The following is a 20,196-nucleotide window of genomic DNA, read 5'->3' as shown; positions in this document are numbered from 1 at the left end:
TCTCTCGGATTGCTCTCATACTAACCATTTTTCTGTGCTGTGGAAACAGAATATATTAGTCTCTGAGGATTTTCACAATCTGCTAAGAGTGGTGTATTATTCTTGTGATTCTTAACTTCATTCCTTCAAAACTGATATGAGCTTTTTTCACCTGGTGTTAAGCTTAGAAGTCATATAGCAGATTTTCTAGTAGACAGTGAGACAGTTGCATGTCACAGGTAGAAATGCTTTAAGTGCTTTCAAACACTTGAAGGCATAGGCTGTAAAGTCATCCATGCCCTAGACTATTCAGTTACAACGTGCAAATGAAGTTATTCAGTTTTCCTTCTTTGTTAACTGTATTTAGCTATAAAACATAAACCATTGATTTTGGTTCCTAATCCAAGCTCTTTTCCCTTGCCACCAACTGTCTCTTTCTTTAGCAACCATCCGATGCTGAACAAGACTGAATATGACTTGGTATTGGATGTAGTCTTAAGGTAGACTACTTGTAGACATTGACATCATCATTAAACCGTTCATTTCTATAACATTGCCTGACTCAGCCCTTGCCTTAGCTGATCCGCTACTGAAACTCTTGTCCATATCTTTGGTAAACATTGACTTTATCATATCAACAGATTGGAACAACGGGTTCTACTCTCCAACGCTTGAGGCCATTCTGAACTCTGCTGCCTCAGTCTGATCTTGCACCAAGTCCCAATTGTTTATCTGACATCTGACGTGGGTGGCACGGTGGCACAGTGGTTAGCACTGCTGCCTCACAGCGCCGGAGACCCGGGTTCAATTCCCGCCTCAGGCGACTGACTGTGTGGAGTTTGCACGTTCTCCCCGTGTCTGCGTGGGTTTCCTCCGGGTGCTCCGGTTTCCTCCCACAATCCAAAGATGTGCAGGTCAGGTGAATTGGCCATGCTAAATTGCCCGTAGTGTTAGGTAAAGGGGTAAATGTAGGGGTATGGGTGGGTTGCGCTTCGGTGGGTCGGTGTGGACTTGTTGGGCCGAAGGGCCTGTTTCCACACTGTTATGTAATCTAATCTAATCTCTTTGCTGACCTACATAGATCTTCGTCAAGCAACGTTTCAATTTTAAAATCCATGTTTTTGTTTTTGAATGCCTCCATGGTTTTTCCCATCCCTGTCTCTGTAAATTGTTTCAATCTGCCTCATAAGATATCTAATTTTATTCCCTTTACCACTGCTGGCAGCTGTCCAGGCCCTAAGCTCCGCACCTGCTTTCATCACCTCCCTGCCTTTCTTTCTACCCTTAAGATGTTCCTTAAAATCAATGTTGAAACTTATAGTTATCTAACCTAGTATCATTTTATGTGGCTCATTGTCAGATTTTGTTTAATTACTTTAAAAATGCTACATAAATGGGAGCTAATACTTTTCAAGAGTTTATGTAAGCAGACATGATTATATGGCATTTGTTGGACAGAAGAAAAGAAGAGAGAGCTTGAATTTATATAGAACATTTTACAACTAAAGTGCATCTGAGAAGTGTTCCTGGTGTCACATTTATCCTTTAACACCATGAAATACAGGTGATATGGTAATTACCTCATTATGGTTTCTGGAACCTTATTCCATGTAAATTGGCTTCTATGTTGAAGCAAGATCTGGTGTAGATTGTTCTAATGTAGACATTACTATTGTGAAGAAGATCTTGCATTTATGTAGCATCTTCATAATTGTTGGCTCTTCCAAAGCACTGTACATCTTATTGAGTAATTTTAAAGTGCCACCATTGGCCTAAAATAGGGCAGCCAAATCATACAGTGCAAAATCTAACAAGCTACTAGCAGTGTAACACCCCTCAGTGTGGCTCTGTAGTTCAGCTTGAACAATATTTTTGAATAGAGTTTGAAACTGCTGCGTCCTGATTCAAGGACAAGAGAACTAGAATGACATTATGAACTTTGAGATTGTGTAATTTTGTTTTCCTTTTTTTCCCCCTTTAAATCATATATTGATTTCACACTTTCCATTGTGCCTGGTCTAACTTTTGTAAGCTTATTGACAGATGCAAAAAGGACAACAGCTTAAAAAATAGTTGAATCTGGTAATGATCTGCTACCAGAGGGCAGGAGTCAGTCTATCAAAGCTTTAGTTTAGTATTTATTTTGCTCTTTGATATTTAATAATTGCAACAAATCGGTTATGGAAAAAGCAACATTTTGAGGGTTTGAGAACTGAAATGTTTCACAAGATGCCATCATGTAACTTAGATTAGATTCCCTACAGTATGGAAACAGACCCTTTGGCCCAACCAGTCCACACTGACCCTCCGAAGAGTAACCCACCCAGACCCATTTCCCTGTGACTAATGCACCTAACACTATGGGCAGTTTAGCATGAACGATTCACCTAACCTGCACATCTTTGGATTGTGGGATGAAACTGGAGCACCCGGAGGAAACCCACGCAGACACAGGGAGAATGTACAAACTCCACACAGACAGTGAGGGTGTGAGATGTTGGACAGTAACTGTCTTATCAGTGAGTAGTTTGGATCTATCTTTCTCTGGCCATATTGGATGAATGTTGTGTCTGGTGGAAGATTTTGTTACCTATTTTGTGTTTAACAAGCATCTCACTTTTGATCTAAGAGGAAACGAGTTTAAAATTTGGCTTGGTGGTGAAATTTTTCAGGATCAGTAATGTGAAGGGCTTTTGCCTTGGTTTTAGATTTCACATTTTAACAATTGCGTGCTGCACTGTGTCAATCCAGAGGTGTTGGAAATAGGACCTGACTATTTCTGCAATTGCAGTACATGGGTTGTTCATATCACAGCTGCTGAGGAACGCAGGTCTCCAGTGTGGCACCATCACTGCATGCACGACTACAAAGAAAAATGTCACACCATATATTTCAGGGGATGTTTTGATTTATGGCTAAAGTCACATTTTTGTTCCAAATTCTTTTCTAATCAGGTTTCTCTTGGGGATTGTCGAGACGAGACTCTGAAAACATTGCCCTTACTGGCACGCTGGTACCAACGTGTTCAGGAAGTATCTGGAGTGAAAAAGGCGGCTGCAAGCTGTGACATTCATCTTCTCAACCTCTGTGCTCCTTCGCCTTCCTCTGCCGTGGCAGTTTCGAGCTCTTGTGAACCTAAGAACGACAAGGATGAAACCACAGACTTCCACTTCCGAGGTGGCCCAAGGCCCACCATGAACAAGCTAGAAGTAACTTAATATTTTTATGATCTTAACATTTCCTTGATGTCATATTTCACATTGTAGAGACACACAACGTGACAATATTTATTACCTTGTAAACTTGCCCTGTGTGAAAATATTCTTTTTATTATCACCTGTCAACTGAACTCTAGTTATTTGCCAGTAACCATTGACTGGTTGCAGACAACATGGAATATTGGAAGGATTTGAGACTCCAGTCAGAAATGATATTCTTGAATGATTAAGTCTGCAGTATTTTCTGTTTGAGATTGAAATGTTTTATAATTGCAGCACACGAGAATGTTTTCTTCAGGGTTGGTATATATATAGAGGTGGGTTATTAAAAGGCAAAAGGGAATGAGATGGTTTTGGGATATATTTCTAAAGAGCAAGCAAATTTGTTAAAGTTCTGATGGAAGAATGGTATGGCAGAACAGATCATGAACCAGAGTTAGAGGTTACAGGATGGAACATTTGGTAGGAGAGTATTGCCAAGATGGAGAGAAGTGAGATTCTGGAGGCTTTTGTAAAGGAGGGCAAGGAGTTTGAGATTTTTACTGCCTTTCTGAAACACTTAATAAAGACATGGATCTATAGGGCTTTGAATAAGCTGAATTCAGGCAAAGCTGATGTGTGGAGGTAAGAATTCAGGTATGGAAAGAAGTGAGGAGGAGTTTTGATGAGGAATTCAGTAGCAGTGGGGGATAAAATGAGAAGTTCTCTTGGTTCAATTCCTGCACCAGCTGAGGTTACCATGTAGGTCTCGCTTTCTCAACCTCTCCCCTTGCCTGAGGCATGGTAAACCTAAGGTTAAACCATCACCAGTCAGCTGTCCCTGATGAGAGGGCAGCTCTACGGTCCTCTGGGTCTATGACAACTTCACCCTTCACAAGCTCAGTGCTCGCACTTTGAATAAACAGCTCAGTTTTGTGATTGGTTGCCAGGTAAAACCCGAATAGATGCTTGGGTAAGGTGATGCAACAAAAACAGTTGGCATGTTGGACCAGAGCCAACGATGATAGCTTTGTCTCTGTTTATTGCAGGAAATTTTCAATTTATCAAGGGGTTCATGTCACATGGACAATTGTTAACCTTGGGGGAAGTGATGTGGTGATAATATCACTAGACTAATAATTCAGAGGCACAAGTGAATGATCTGGGGACACGAGTGCAAATCCTACACTGACAATTGATGGAATTTAAGTTCAATCAATAAATTTAGAATAGAAAGCCAGTAATGGTGACCAGTAATGGTGGGCGGCACGGTGGCACAGTGGTTAGCACTGCTGCCTCACAGCGCCGGAGACCCGGGTTCAATTCCCACCTCAGGCGACTGACTGTGTGGAGTTTGCACGTTCTCCCCGTGTCTGCGTGGGTTTCCTCCGGGTGCTCCGGTTTCCTCCCACAGTCCAAAGATGTGCAGGTCAGGTGAATTGGCCATGCTAAATTGCCCGTAGTGTTAGGTAAGGGGTAAATGTAAGGGTATGGGTGGGTTGCGCTTCGGCGGGTCGGTGTGGACTTGTTGGGCCGAATGGCCTGTTTCCACACTGTAGTCTAATGTAATCTAATCTAGAAATCGCCTTGGCTTTTTTGTGAAACTGTCTGACTGCAAACCCACAGCATTGTGGTTAGTTGTTAGCTGCTCTTTGCAGTGATTGAGTAAGTCATTGTATTTAAAGAAAATTAAGGAAGGGCAACAAATACTGACCCTGCCAACAATGTCCACATCGCACTGAAGTATAAAGTGCACCGATGAGTGCTTCATTTAGTGTGTTGAGTCTGCAAGGTCAGCCTATGCAGTAACCAACTGGTTTGCAGTCAATGTGCTGCATTTACTGTTATATTAATTCTACTTGGGTGGAGAAATAGAGCAGGACGACATTGTTATACCCATCAAAACTGACCTTGAAAATTGGATGATGTTCAAAAGCAGCTTATGAAAGTTCAGCAGCTGGGAGCCAAGGGTGGAACCACGTAGAGATTAATTTGTGGATGGGAGGAAAACATAGTTACATCAATAGTTAATTTGTATTTGGCTTGCACAAAACTTAGGTTTTAAAAGCTTTTAGATGTTTGGATAGAAAATTAAGAGAAGAATGGTGATTCAGTTTTAGGTTCCTGAGAAAGAGTGAGTTTGAGGAGAGGGTGATGTGGAAGAGTGTATTGGATTCTGTGTTGCTGAGAAGGAATAAAAAAGAGAAACTCAATAGAAACGGACTCTGTGATTAAACTAGGGAATGTTATGGATGCAATGGAGATATAGATGGAAAACTCTTGTCTGAAGTTGCAGGGCAAGACACTATCAAATGTTGTCTCCAAACGTTGTATATATCAAAATGCATGGTTTCAGCTGGTTCAGGAAGAAACCAGATACTTAAAAAGAGGATGCTCATATTTAGCACAACTGAAGGAAAGCGCAATGTCATATAATTTGAATAAAGTTGACATTTCTTCCCAGAAATCTAGAATATCTAATAAATTTGATCAAAGTTTCTCAAATTGGTAGATTTTCATTACCATTTTAATGAAGACCTGAGAATGTCTGGAATTCTAAGTGTGTCATAAATGTCAGAAGATATATAGCCTCAAAGATTAAAATGCACAATAATTCTAAGGGTGTTTATCAGTGGTAATTATCAGAAACAAATACAAAGAGCAAGGCAAATAACGAGTTTATGTTTAAGCATGTGCTTCTGAACTGCTAGTTTTTACTTATGTATCAACAAAACATTGCTGTATCATGTGTATTTTTTAAACATTTTCAAATATGTTCCACCTGTCAGTGGATAATTTATATTTTGATGTTACTGGAAGTAGAATGACAACTCTTCATAACTCATTGTTTTCCAGTTTTCCCAAGCTAATTACTATACTCTCTTAAGAATTTGTAAACATCCCAAGCGCTTGAAAGAAGAACTGAATTATACTGAATATTTTCCAGTTTAAATCTTTAACTGCTGATAAAGCAATTGTCATGCACTTCAAGCTAATTGCTATTTTCTTTATATTAGAGTCATAAAGTCATAGAGATATACAGCATGAAAACAGACCTGAAGAAGGGCCTGTGCCCGAAACGTCGAATCTCCTGTTCCCTGGATGCTGCCTAACCTGCTGTGCTGTTCCAGCAATAAAGTTTCAACTTTGATCTCCAGCATCTGCAGACCTCACTTTCTCCTTGAAAACAGACCATTCAGTCCAACTCCTCCATGCCGACCAGATATCCTAAATTAATCTAGTCCCATTTGCCCATATCCCTCTAAACCCTTCCTATTCATATACCCATCCAGATGCCTTTTAAATGATTTAATTGTACCAGCCTCCGCCACTCCTCTGGCAGTTCATTCTATACACATACCACGCTCTGCATGAAAACGTTGCCCCTTAGGTCCCTTTTAAATCTTTCTCCTTTCACCCAAAATGTATTCCCTCTCATTCTGGATGCCCCCCACCCTTGTCTATTTACCCTTTCCATGCCCCTCATGATTTTATAAACCTGTATAAGGTCACCCCTTAGTCTCTGACTCTCCAGGGAAAACAGCCACAGCCTATTCAGCCTCTCCTTATAGCTTTATGGGATGTGGTAGTTGCTGACCAGTATTTATTGCCCATCCCTAATTGCTCCCGAGAAGATGATGGTGAGCTGCCTTCTTGAATTGTTGCAGTTCTTGGGATGTAGGGACAACCAGAGCCCAGATAGCAAGGGAGTTCCAGGATTTTGACCCAACGGCAGTGAAGGAACAGTGGTATAGTTAATTTAGAGCCAGGTGGTGTGTGGCTTGGAGGGAACTTTCAGGTTGTGGTGTTCCCATGTATCTGCTGCCCTTTTTCTTCCAGGTGTTGAGTCTACAGGTTTGGAAGATGCTGTTTCGTGGAGTCTTGGTAGGTTACAACAATGCATTTTCTAGGTGGTACAGATTGCTGCCACTGTGCACTGGTGGTGAAGTGAGTGATTGTTGAAGGTTGGACGCGGGGTGCTAATCAAGCAAATAATGGAATAATGAATAACTTAATTCAATAATTTCTGCAGCGATAACCCTAACAATTTCATAACTTTGAACTTCATTTACCCAATCTTAACGTTCTATCCTTTCATGACAGCTCTACAACTCATGCTGAAGTTATTTATATTCACCTGTAGTTTTTAAAGTTAGATTCTGAATGAAGTGAGTAAGGAAGTAAAGAAGGAAGGAAGGATCTAAGGAAGAATGGATGGAAGGAAAAACAGGAAGGAAGGAATGAAAGTAGTAATGAATGAAGGAAGGAAGGAAAGAAGGAATGAATTAATGAAGGACGGAAGCAAGGAAGTGGGGACGGAAGAACTGAAGGGAGGAAGGAACGATGGAAGGAAGGCACGAATGAAGGAATGAAAGACGGTAGGAAAAAAGAAAAGTAAGATGAAGGAAGGAAGGAAGAAAGGAAGGAAGGATGGAAGGAAGCCACTAAGGAAGGAATGAACAAAGAAAGGAAAGACGTAAGGAAAGAAGGAATGAAATAAGGAAGGGATGAAGGAAGGACGGATGGAAGGACTGAATGCAGGAAGGAAGGAAGGACGGAGGGAAGGGAGGAAAGAAGGAAGGAAGGTGTGAAGAGATAAAGGAATGAAGGAAGGAAGAAAGGAAGGATGCAAAAAAGGGAAGCTGGAAGGAAAGAAGAAAGGAAGAAATGAAGATCAAAAGGAAGGAAAGAAGGAAGGAAGGAAAGACGGGAGGAAGGAACAAACGAATGATGGAAGGAAGGAAGGCCGAAACTGTAGTAAGTTTCTGATTGTCAGTCTTAGCTATGTTGTCATGAGTGTCATAGCCATGGATTCAAGCCCTAGTGCAGGACTTGAGCACCAAACCTAGTCTGATGTGTTATGATACTGAGGGAGTGTTGCATTGTCAGAAATCTCTTGAAAAGTTGTTAAACTAATTCTCCATCATTACTGATACAAGAATACAACAAAACACATAATACAGCAATAAAAATGTTTTGTTGATGCATAAGTGAAAACTAGTAGTTCAGAAGCACATGCTTAAACATAAGCTCTTTATGTACCTTGTTCTTTGAAATTGTTTCTGATAACTGCATGTAAAAGGTCCCCTTGGTGTTCTGGCCGAGCATTTATCCCTCAACCAACATCAGTCTTATCAGTCTTTATCTTGCTGGTGCTTGTTTCCTTACAAAAAAGTGATAAAAGTTGTGCACATCTCCCTTTGAGCCTGCTCTGCCATTCAATAAGATCATGGCTCATCTGTTTTTAGCCTCAACTCCACATTTCTAATCAAGAATCTATCTATTTTAGTTACTTGCATGATGTAGGGCGGCACGGTGGCTCAGTGGTTAGCACTGCTGCCTCACAGCGCCAGGTACCTGGGTTCAATTCCTGCCTTGGGCAACTGTCTGTGTGGAGTTTGCACATTCTCCCTGTGTCTGTGTGGGTTTCCTCCCATAGTTCAAAGGTGTGCAGGTTAGGTGAATTGGCCAAGCTAAATTGCCCATAGTGTTAGGGGTAAATGTAGGGTAATGTGTCTGGGTGGGTTGCTCTTCGGAGGGTCGGTGTGGACTTGTTGGGCGGAAGGGCCTGTTTCTGCACTGTAGGGAATCTAATCTAATGTATTCCATTGTCTGAGACTCCCTGAGATCATGAAGGCACTATATATGAATTATATTTCTTTCTTTGAGGTGCAGGAACATGCCCTATTAAGATGAACCTCATGAACTTGATATGCCATACAGTCAGGCAATTGATAGCTTTCAGAATTCTCATTATTGATTCTGGGTTTCCGATAACCACATCCATTGATTAAATTTCAACCAATTTCCAGTTGCAGTAATTAAAGCCATAGAGTTCCACAGCAGAAAATGAACAAAAACTGATGAAGAGCTTATGCTTGAGACATCCACTCCCCTGCTCCTTAGATACTGCTTGAGCTTCCTCGGCACCACACTTTTTGACTCTGATCTCCAACATCTGCAGTCCTCACTTCCTTCTACAGCAGAATAGACCGTTATAACTATAATTCAGTCCATTCTCAAGGGAATGTAGGTTAGTTTGAGCTGAGAGTAGGATAAAAGATTGGCACAACATTGAAGGCTGAAGAGCCTGTACTATGTTCTGTATCTATGTTGGTCGCATATTAGCGTAATTCCAAAAAAACTTTGTCTTCAAATATCAATCTAATTTTCCTGTAGAAGTAGTACGATTTGGTTAAGAAAAAGAAGGAAGCATATGTTAGATATAGAAGGATCGATCAAGTGAATCTGTAGAAGAGTATAAAGGCAGTAGGAGTATGCTTAAGAGGGAAATCAGGAAGGCAAAAAGGGGGCATGAGATAGCTTAGGCAAATAGAATTAAGGAGAATTCAAAGGGTTTTTACAAACACATTAAGGACAAAAGGATAACTAGGGAGAGATAGGGCCCCTCAAAGATCAGCAAGTGGCCTTTGTGTGGAGCCGCAGGAGATGGGGGAGATACTAAATGAGTTTTTTTTGCATCAGTGTTTACTGTGAAAAAGGACATGGAAGAGATAGAATGTAGGGAAATAGATGGTGATGTCTTGAAAAATGTCCAGGAAGTGCTGGATGTCTTGAAACGGATTAAAATGAATAAATCCTTAGGACCTAATCAGATGTACCCTAGAACTCTGTGGGAAGGCAGGGAAGTGATTGCTGGGCCTCTTGCTGAGGTATTTGTATCATCAATGGTCACAGGTGAGGTGCTGGAAGACCAGAGGTTGGCTAACCTGGTGTCACTATTTAAGAAAGGTAGTAAGGAGAAGCCAGGGAACTATAGACCAGTGAGCCTGACAGTTACTGGAAGGAATCTGAGGGACAGGATGGACATGTATTTTCAAAGGCAAGGACTGATTAGGTATAGTCAACATGGCTTTGTGTGTGGGAAATCATGTCTCACAAACTTGATTGAATTATTTTGAAGAAGTAACAAAGAGGATTAATGAGGGCAGAGCGGTAGACGTCATTTGTATGGACTTCTGTAAGGCATTTGACACGATTCCCCATGGGAGACTGATTAGCAAGGTTAGATCTCATGGAATACAGGGAGAACTAGCCATTTGGATACAGAACTGGCTCAAAGGTAGAAGACAGAGGGTGGTGGTAGAGGGTTGTTTTTCAAACCGGAGACCTGTGACCAGTGGAGTGCCACAAGGATCTGTGTTGGGTCCACTACTTTTCATCATTCATATAAATGATTTGGATGTGAGCTTTAAGAGGTACAGTCAGTAAGTTTGCAGCTGACACCAAAGTTGGAGGTGTAGTGGACAGCGAATAAGGTTACCTCAGATTACAACAGGATCTTGATCAGATGGGGCCAATGGGCTGAGAAGTGGGAGATGAAGTTTAATTTAGACAAATGAGAGGTGCTGCATTTTGGGAAAGCAAATCTTAGCAGGGCTTATAGACTTAATGGTAAGGTCCTAGGGAGTGTTGCTGAACAAAGAGACCTTGGAGTGCAGGTTCATAGCTTCTTGAAGGTGGAGTCGCAGATTGATAGGACAGTGAAGATAGCATTTGGTATATTTTCCTTTATTGGTCAGAGTATTGAGTACAGGAGTTGGGAGGTACGGCTGTACAGGACATTGGTTAGGCCACTATTGGAATATTATGTGCAATTCTGGTCTCCTTCCTATTGGAAAGATGTTGTGAAACTTGATTGGGTCGGCATGGACAAGTTGGACCAAAGGGTCTGTTTCCGTGTTGTACATCTCTATGACTCTATGACTCTAAGTTGCAGTAGTCTTTGCAAGGTACTAATGTTGAATAGTGATGTATTATAAAATAACTAAAAAATGTCTCCTGTCTACAAATAGGAGAATGGAATTTCAGCAAATTTCACATCACATCCGTATCCATCGTGGAGCCTGGATTGGGGAAACCTTCCAGTAGCTGTCAATCCCATAGAAGGCAAGAATATTCTTTGTACTTCTCTTTTTGCTTTGACAGTGTTTGCCTCCAACATAACCTTGTTGTTCCATGATCCCTTCTTGTGTCCAGGTCATGTTGTGCTATCATTGACCTCTGTCACTATTGCTGACCTCTTCAAAGAGTCTGATCTTATATGTCAGAGTTGCTCTGTTATCAGCCTTGAGGTGAGGTATTTCTTATTTTATTATGTCTCCATTGACTTTGAAACATGATTAACAATATTTTTAAAATCAGTGCTTTTTTTTTGATCTGCTCAAAAATCCATTATCTGCCCTCTGGAACCTGTGCAGATGCAGTATTGATTTGTTTTTTTTGTTAATCCAGATTCAAATGCTCTCTTTCTGTTGCACTACTGTATATTTTCCATGTCTGGCCCAGCCTCACAGGGCCGTTCTTCATTGTTTGAAGGGCTGAGCATCCAAACAGGTCTAGCTCCTCTTGATACATTTTATAATCTATGCAAACTTCTTATTGTGCCTTTAATGCAGATGGCTATTTAGATAAACATGAAGGATTTATTCTGGCAGTTTGCATAGCTTCTTTCTCAAAAGTTGTAAGAATTGATGGGAATAATTTTTTTTAAAACAAAGCTTCGATAATAATTGCAGCAGATTTCATTTACATTATATTAACTTTATAATGTGATATAGATTTAGTACATAGCCCTGTACCTTTCTATGTTTTTGATAAAATGATCTTTTATATACCTCTACACTGATGATGTTAATTGTTAGTAAAATGTAGACGTATTGTAGGTTAGAGTAGTACACGGGTAAATTTCTTGCAACCAGTACATAAAGGACAGGATGAGAAAGTCAGTCCTAACTTGGTTTTATTCACAAGTACAAGTATTTTACTCCTAACTCTCCAGTACTATTTAATGCATCAATACTAATAAATATTTCTCTGCACTCTTTTGAGAACCAAATCAAACAAACAAATGAATGATCAAATGATTCAGGCCTTTAAGAGGTACAAGTCTTTGTGCACAGGTGTTTATCTGATGCATGCCCTTCCATCTGTAGACACTTAACCTTAAGTTGTGCAATTAACGTATACGATGTCCAGGGGCTCCAGGGGTCTTGTAATAGTATGCTATCTCTGGGCCAGAAGATCCGAGTGTCTAAGAGCTTGGTTAAAAAAAACGTTTTTTAATATAACTTTCAGGAGCATTCATAGCTGTTGAATCTCCCTGTCGTGATAAATGTATGTTTTGGGAATAAACATGCCTCTAGTGCAATTGCATTGCTGTGGTTCCCTGTGTTTTGGTGGTTCGTTGTGGGGATTTTAAAAAATGGATTTTCTACCCAGCCACCCCCGTCCAACTTTTTTCACAAAGAGAAATTTTACTTTTGAATGATTTCACAATACTCCAACTTTTAAATACGAACGAAATCCCACCCCCCACCCCATTTTGCTGTGATTTGTGGACTTCAGATTATTGAAAACCCAGCAGTTAAAATGCTAGCAGGTGTAAACGAATTGAAGATTTAGTGGGAGGTGTCCAGTCATCATTTTTAAACACTGTGTCATTCCATTCCCACAGGAATAAAATCAAACTGGGAATGTTAATTTATGTTGTGCAGTTCACTCAGCCTGTTTTCTTTTAGTCTGATAAGAGGTTAAATAGTTTGCTTGTATTTCATATTTGGAGACTTAACTGATTTATACTCCTATGATTGCCAAATAGCTCAGCCAGTTGTACACCCTGAGGAATAGTTCATGAACGGTGGGTCTTTGACCCATTGACCTTTACAGCTATTTAACTGCTATAGTTAGATTCCACTAAGAAATGCTCATGCTTTGTGCTAGGACACACGTAACCTGCTGCACTTGCTGCAGGCACTGGTCTCATCTGGAAAAAAAAACTCCTTACCTTAAAATTTGATCTCACCTGCTACCTAACACTTTCTGATTCCACACTATGTGTGGCAACAGGGTCTGGAACTGGAGGTGACAGGATGGGGAGTGGCAGGGTACAGAGAAGAAGGATGTTCCTGTATATCAATTCAGTGATTATTGGTTGAGGTTGTACCGTGATAGCCATAAAAGGCACAGGGAAAAGCAATTGATGAGCAGGAGGAGACGTCTGAAAGACATAACCTTCACCATCATTTGCCCTGTCTTTAAAAATGCTAAATGGTATTGAGGCAATTTAGAGGCTGAGCACTTCCAAATTGCAGGCAAGCTTTAGGTTCCCTGAACAAAACTGGCAGCAGAAAACCACCTAATCAGACCTAACACGGTAACATCTGCCCCACCCAACTGTTTAGATCTGTTGCTCTATTCGGTGTCATTGACTTGCAGACTTTTGTTTTAATTTACACGTGGGATGTGATCATTGCTGGCTGGCCAGCATTTATTGCCCATCTCTGGGTGCCGTTGAGCAGCTGCTAGTAAGCTGCCTTCTTAAACTGCTGTCGTCCTTATCTGCTCTAGTCTCCATATTACTGAAAACTCTGGTTGACTCTTAACTGTCCTCTGAAATAGCCAAATAAAGCCACTTGATTCAAGGGAAATCAGTGATGGGCAACAAATGCTGCCCAAGGCAGCAACATCACATCACATGAAAGAATAAAGAAAAAAGGTGTGCTCTTTTTGCAGAGGTGAGTACTCTAGAATCTCCCCTCCACCCTGCTGTTTCCATGGAGTTATGCACATTTTGTTAGGAGGCATGGTCATGGCACCTCAATGTGATTGTGAACTATCGAGGATCCCTGGAGTCAGAGTTCAAAAGCTGTTGCGTCACTTCTTGTGTCATAATGTAATGCTGCATGATATATTTCTATAGCATGGAAAGGTAGAAGTAGTGTAGGTTGGCACTAAGCTCCAGAAATGGGATTGTAATTTTGGGAAATTATTCAACTTGTGATTTCTACCTTGAATATTAAACTCCACCCCATAATCTTTCTGTTTCTAGACTTGTCACTCTGCTGGCTAGATAAATAATCTACATTTTTATGTTCAAAGCTCACCAGAGCAGTTTGAGAACTTAAATACATTTTTATTCTAAAATCTGAAAGCAAAAAGCTGATACAAGTAAAACCGACCACAAAGCCATTGGATTGTCTTAAAGTCCAGCATGTTCCCTAATATTCCTTTTAAGGAAGGAAACCTGCAGTGCTTTCCTAATGTAGTCTATTTTGGGCTTAATTGCCATTTTGTAAAAAAAATGTATTTTTATTGAAAAATCTTTCTTTACAAAATTAGAAAGTTACAGAAATATGAAAATATAGCGTCATAACATCAAAAACAACAGTAACCCAACCACTATACTACTCTACCAAATAAATCAAAACTACACTTAAGGTATCAATCAATAAATAAATAACACCGCTCAGTGCAACAAGACCATAGCTCTCCACTTTTGAGAGCATCAATTATTAAACCCACATTTGTTTGAAATTCTTCCCCTCACGGTCCTAGGCCTATCAGACCAAAGCATCATGGCGAGACAAAAGTCCTAATCAAAGTGGCGGACAGATCTTCTAAGTAATTCAAAAAGGGCCGCCATGTCTTGTAAAAGTTGTCCATTTTCTGGTGCACCATATATGTAAAAGTCTAAAGGAATGTGTTCCATAGTTGACATACGCCACCTCGACAAACCCAGGGCTTAATTGCCTTCTTAAGCAAACCACTCAATGCTATGAACTGGTAGTTGGTGATGGGCAACCATCCCTGCCTGTGATGCCACATCCCAGGAATTAATTTAAAAATGTGTTTTTAAAAAACAGGAGTCAGCACTTACACACCGTAAAAAATAAATGCAGGATGCATATGCTTTGCCACAGTAACAAACATTATTGCAAGGACTATGTGCTTTCAATATCGTCAGGGACCTCCTGACAACTTTCTTCGTGTCTAATCCAGTAAGTCCAAGGGTATTCAAAATGAAAATAAGAAGAAAGTACTATTGATTCAGTAGTTGAGAACAAATAATTATTTTATACAAAGAATATTTTAAGTGCGTTCTTATATGGAAGAGATAAGCAAGTCTGAATAGTTATTTTCAATTAAGCAAAGTATTTAGCTCTGCTGCCTCACAACACTAGGGTCCTGGGTTCGATTCCACTTTCTGGTGACTGTCTGTGTGGGGTTTGCACATTCTTCCCGTGGCTGTATGGGTTTCCTCAGAGTATTCCAGATTCCTCCCACAGTCCAGAGATGTGCCGGTTAGGTCGGTTGGCCATGCTAAATTGAGTGTAGTGTCCAGGGATATGCAGGCTGTGTGGATTAGCCATGGGAAATGCAGGGTTATAGGGATAGAATAGGGGGTTGGGTCTGTGTGGGATGCTGTTTGGACGGTCGATGTGCACTTGATGGGCTGCTTCCAAATTCTGGGATTCCATGCTTCTATGAAGATCCTTTTTTGAACCAGTTTTAAAATATATTTTGAAATCTGTGTCTATACTTGTTCATTATTTCTGTTAGCTTCCTGGTTTTATTGTAGTGGTTATTCAGGGCAGGCTGAAATGTTTAAGATTCACAGACATCGAAAGGAAAAGAATGGCCTTGCATAGCCCCCACTCCTGTTGACGTCTTAATGCTTCATTCTCTTGAAGTCATGTACTTGCACACCACTCTCAAGTATGTTTTCACCTTTTGGCCTGGTATTCATTTGTTAAATGTCAGTGATCTGCAGAGTGCTTGTGGTGTTTAAAGCAAGAATCCAATAAACCTGTTGTGCTGCTCTCACAGGTCAAACTTCACATTCACTTGTAAAATGCATTGACTGAGTTACAAATATAGAACAGAAGTATATCAATGACCTGCAGTTTCCTGTTGGTCCGACCATTTGTAGCTGTGGCCTTATTCCTTGGTATGATATCCTAAATATCGCAATAGTAGATAAACAGAGCATTCAGTGGGGAACTGGATTCCAAATTAATCCTCTGTGTTATTTAGAACTCGTAATTCATGGACGGCAGATTGATGAAAGAGCTGTTAAATCCATTTGCATAAGTTCAGTAAGCCTTTATTTCACAGTTAACCCCATCGAGGGTTCTATTAAAGTATTTATAAAGTCAGCAGCTGCGTGATACTTCATAATGTGGCCTTTGCTTTTGACTTGTCTGAAGTCAAAGAAAAAAACATTTTCAAAGGTGATAGTTCAGTTCTAGAATACAAATTCAATCTATGGTAGCTTGCACCCAGCTTTGTGTAGGGCCATCAGTCTGGAGTTTCATTCCTGAATGTATTATTGTTGTATTAAAGTTATGTTAAGATTAATGATGGATGCAATTTTTTGTCATTAAATTTAAATAAATTGATGCAAGCTGATGTCTCAGATGTCTGGGAGTATTTTGAATGGAGCTTTTAGGCTTTGAGCTCAGATGAAAGATTAATATTTGTTCTGCATTCCTTCATTTAGTTGTGTGCTGATTCTAGCATTTTTGTGTACATGATTTCAGTGCTTAATGTACAAATTGTATCAATGAACAGACATTTTTAAGTAGTTAAACAAAGCAAATGCTTCACTATCTGAGCTGGATTTGTAAATGACTTTTAACATTTTAAATTAGCTTTTTTCCTATTAAATAATTCCCCAGCTTATTATCCTATATTTACCCCTGACTAATGCACCTAACCTACATATCCCTGAACACAATTGGCACTTTAGCATGGCCAATTTTGGGGGGGTGGCACGGTAGCTCAGTGGTTAGCTTTTTTGCTTCATAGTGCCAGGGATCTGGGTTCGATTTCAGCCTCGGTCGACTGTCTGTGTGGAGTTTGCACATTCTCTCTGTGTCTGCGTGGGTTTCCTCTGGGTGCTCCGGTTTCCTCCCACAATGCAAAGACGTGCAGGTCAGGTGAATTGGCCATTAGTCAGGGGTAAATATAGGAATGGGTCTGGGTGGGTTACTCTTTGGAGGGTCATGCGGACATGTTGGACCGAAGGACCTGATTCCACACTGTAGGAATTCTATGATAACAGCTAAATAATGTAACTATGTCTTAAGGTCCAAAAACATCTGTTTTTATTCCAACATATACATTTAGTTTCTGCTTCCAGTGCTAGCAGGTACAATCAGTAGGTTCATCTGTTACATGTGTATTTGTTGCCAAGGATATTTTAAGTCAAGATAGCTTGGAACATTTTCCCTTTTGTTGGCAATATATTGTTTTTAAACTTTATTATCATTGGAGTCGAAGTTGACAGGTTAGTGATGTAGAGTTTTACATGTAATGTTACTAACACAGATATAGCTTAACAGTGTTAGTCAGCATAGCTTTACAACTCTAACTTTGGTGGTTCATGCATGAGGCATTGCCTTTACCTTTTTAAAGAGGAAGACGAATGTAAAATTTTAAAGTCAATTTTAAAGTCACTTTAAGTAAGTATGGTAAATAAAATATATTTGTGTTATTATGTACTTTTTACATTGTTTTTTCCAGTATTACTCTTGCGTCTTTGCATTCTCTTGCCTTAACTTTCCTGAAAACAATGATTTTGCTGGAAAATACATGAAGTAACACATGAAGTATTCTATGGTAGCAATCCCTGCCATTTGACAAGCGACATTTTTTTATATGCAAATCTGCCGAAGAATGTTGGTGCGCAAGACGTTCACTTGAGGGGATCAACACAGCTAAGTCTGAACTTGTCCTAACTAACTATCAATATACACACGCACGCATTACGTATTCGATTTGTGTTTTCACAACCATGCTGTTTACACTGAATGATCCTGGATCCAGTTCAGACATGGCGAAGCAACCATGTTGTAATCCTACATTAGCTGTTTCTAATCTGATTCTGAATTAGTGAGATTTAATGTTTGTTGTTGTTACATTCTCTATTTGCTTCCGTTATCCATACAGGTGAAAGTGGTACAATGTGACTATTTGTTTTGAAAATGATGTAGGAACCACATACTCCCAGGCACGCATCCAGAATGTGAACACCCTCGAAATTTAACTAAGTGATAAATCATAAGAGCTGAAGAATGAATCTCTCCCACCCACCAACTCAGGAGATACATAATGCAGCTATTTGGGGCATAATAAAAAATGCAATGCCTGGCGTTTAAACTTTACATCTGCTACATTAAGTCTTGACATCTGTTTCTCTGGTTTTACCCTGTCACAAATACTCAAGCTAGATTCACCATGTTCTGTGTGTTACTTCATGTCTTAAAGTTTCCTTGTGTGAAAAACAGTTGAATTACATAAAACAAATTGTGTTTTGAAATCATATTTGCAGTCAAAAAAGTTCTGAGTTGCTTCAACAAGGTGTAATAGGAAAATATTTTTATAGCACATTATTAGGATATTCAGAAGCATTTTACGTTCACTCTTTCTGGTGTGAGATGCACAGCAAAATCTCACAATTAGCTTATAAGGTAAATGCCAAGTTAAACTGTGTTTTCGATGTTTGCTAAGGGATAAATACTGGTGTGCTTTTCAAATAGTGCCAAGAGATCTTTTACACCAATCTAGAAAGGCAGACTGAGCCCAGGTTTAAAAACTGGCACTTCTAGCATTACAGCAATTCCTTAGTCTGAATTGTGAATAGTGTTTTAATCTTAGAATAGAATTGAATGAATGCAATTACCTTCAAACTCAGAGAAGCCAGTATTTTCATTCCTCCTTTTGTGTCAGAATGGAGGTGGGTAAGATTTTAAAATTGTAATGAGACCTGATTCAGGATTTCCATAATGTGAGCTTTTTATGTGCTTAGGATAAGCATGCAGGTTGTGAGCCCATCACAGCAATCCTACCTTGGTCTATTTCATTATGTGGGTGGATATTTTGTACCCACTGCTATTTCCACAGAGTTGAGTCTATTTTCATAGGTAGCAGAGTTCACAACATGTCAGAGGAATTGAGAATCATGGGAAACACCTAGTTTGGTGTTGGAAACTTCTTGACAGGTAATTCAAAGGTGTTCCTGGCATCACATGACCTAATGTAATGTAGTATTTTGTTTTTAATAAGTCAATACAATAGGCCTTTGTTTAGAAATTGAAAGTGACCATTAGGTTCACCTAATGAGGAAGTTTTCAGTTGATAAAGTACTCTTCTGCATTCAGCTGTCTTGAGATTGTGTCACTTATACCCTGTGATTTAATTTTTTGTTTGTTTGACTATCTAATTATTCATTCAGCCTTATAGCAGAACCATTTGTGTCACTGCTTCAAAAATTTTAATTAATTCACTTGTAGAGATTTTGTTTACACAGTGTGCTTTGGAATTCCATTATGAATACTCAGTTGTTCCACTAATGGATTTGGCTCAATAAGCTAGATTATATAACTGTCAAGCAAGTCACAATATTCCTAGACCATAGGCTGTTCTCTCATAGGAAGAGGTAGAGGTGGTGAGCTTAACTGGAGTTACAGCAGACCTCAGATGAGGTGCAATTTGAGAAAGTAGAGCCTTCACGTTGAACTCAGCCTGTTACTTTTGTATCATAAACTAACCATACAGCCAACTGAGCAAACTGACGTCATGCAATGAATTTGTTTTGATCGGCCTGAATGTAGAAGACAGGGGGTGGTGGTGGATGGTTGTTTTTCAGACTGGAGGCCTGTGACCAGTGGAATGCCACAAGGATTGGTACTGGGTTCATTACTTTTTGTCATTTATATAAATGATTTGGATGTGAGCTTAAGAGGTATAGTTAGTAAGCTTGCAGATGACTCCAAAATTGGAGGTGTAGTGGACAGCGAAGAAGGTTACCTCAGATTACAACAGCATCTCGATCAGATGGGCCAGTGGGCTGAGGAGTAGCAGATGGAGTTTAATTTAGAAAAATGCAAGGTGCTGCATTTTTGGAAAGTAAATCTTAGCAGGACTTATACACTTAATGGTAAGGTCCTAGGGAGTGTTACTGAACAAAGAGACCTTGGAGTGCAGGTTCATAGCTCCTTGAAAGTGGAGTCACAGGTAGATTGGATAGTGAAGAAGGCGTTTGGTATGCTCTCCATAATTGGACTGAGTATTGAGTACAGGAGTTAGGAGGTCATGTTGCGGCTGTACAGGACATTGGTTAGGCCACTTTTGGAATATTGTGTGCAATTCCTATCAGAAGGATGTTGTGAAACTTGAAAGGGTTCAGAAAAGATTTACAAGGATGTTGCCAGGG

At 39.9% G+C, this 20,196-nt stretch overlaps 1 protein-coding gene across 4 annotated transcripts in view; it reads left to right on the top strand.

Moving 5' to 3' along the window:
* Positions 1 to 20,196, top strand: part of gstcd (glutathione S-transferase, C-terminal domain containing) — a 135,105-nt gene that overhangs the window by 16,081 nt on the left and 98,828 nt on the right. For all 4 annotated transcript variants that reach the window (XR_006309099.1, XM_043674346.1, XM_043674348.1 and 1 more), the window contains exons 4-5: positions 2,934 to 3,188; positions 10,994 to 11,087. Coding sequence is in view for 3 of the 4 variants with exons in the window: in XM_043674346.1 (XP_043530281.1) it covers positions 2,934 to 3,188; positions 10,994 to 11,087 (349 nt within the window). In the remaining variant the exon portion in view is untranslated. The remainder of the gene's footprint in view (positions 1 to 2,933; positions 3,189 to 10,993; positions 11,088 to 20,196) is intronic.

This window comes from Chiloscyllium plagiosum, chromosome 32 (genome assembly GCF_004010195.1).
Source record: "Chiloscyllium plagiosum isolate BGI_BamShark_2017 chromosome 32, ASM401019v2, whole genome shotgun sequence".
In the NCBI taxonomy this organism is placed as follows: domain Eukaryota; kingdom Metazoa; phylum Chordata; class Chondrichthyes; order Orectolobiformes; family Hemiscylliidae; genus Chiloscyllium; species Chiloscyllium plagiosum.
This window is presented reverse-complemented; position numbering and strand designations above follow the sequence as displayed.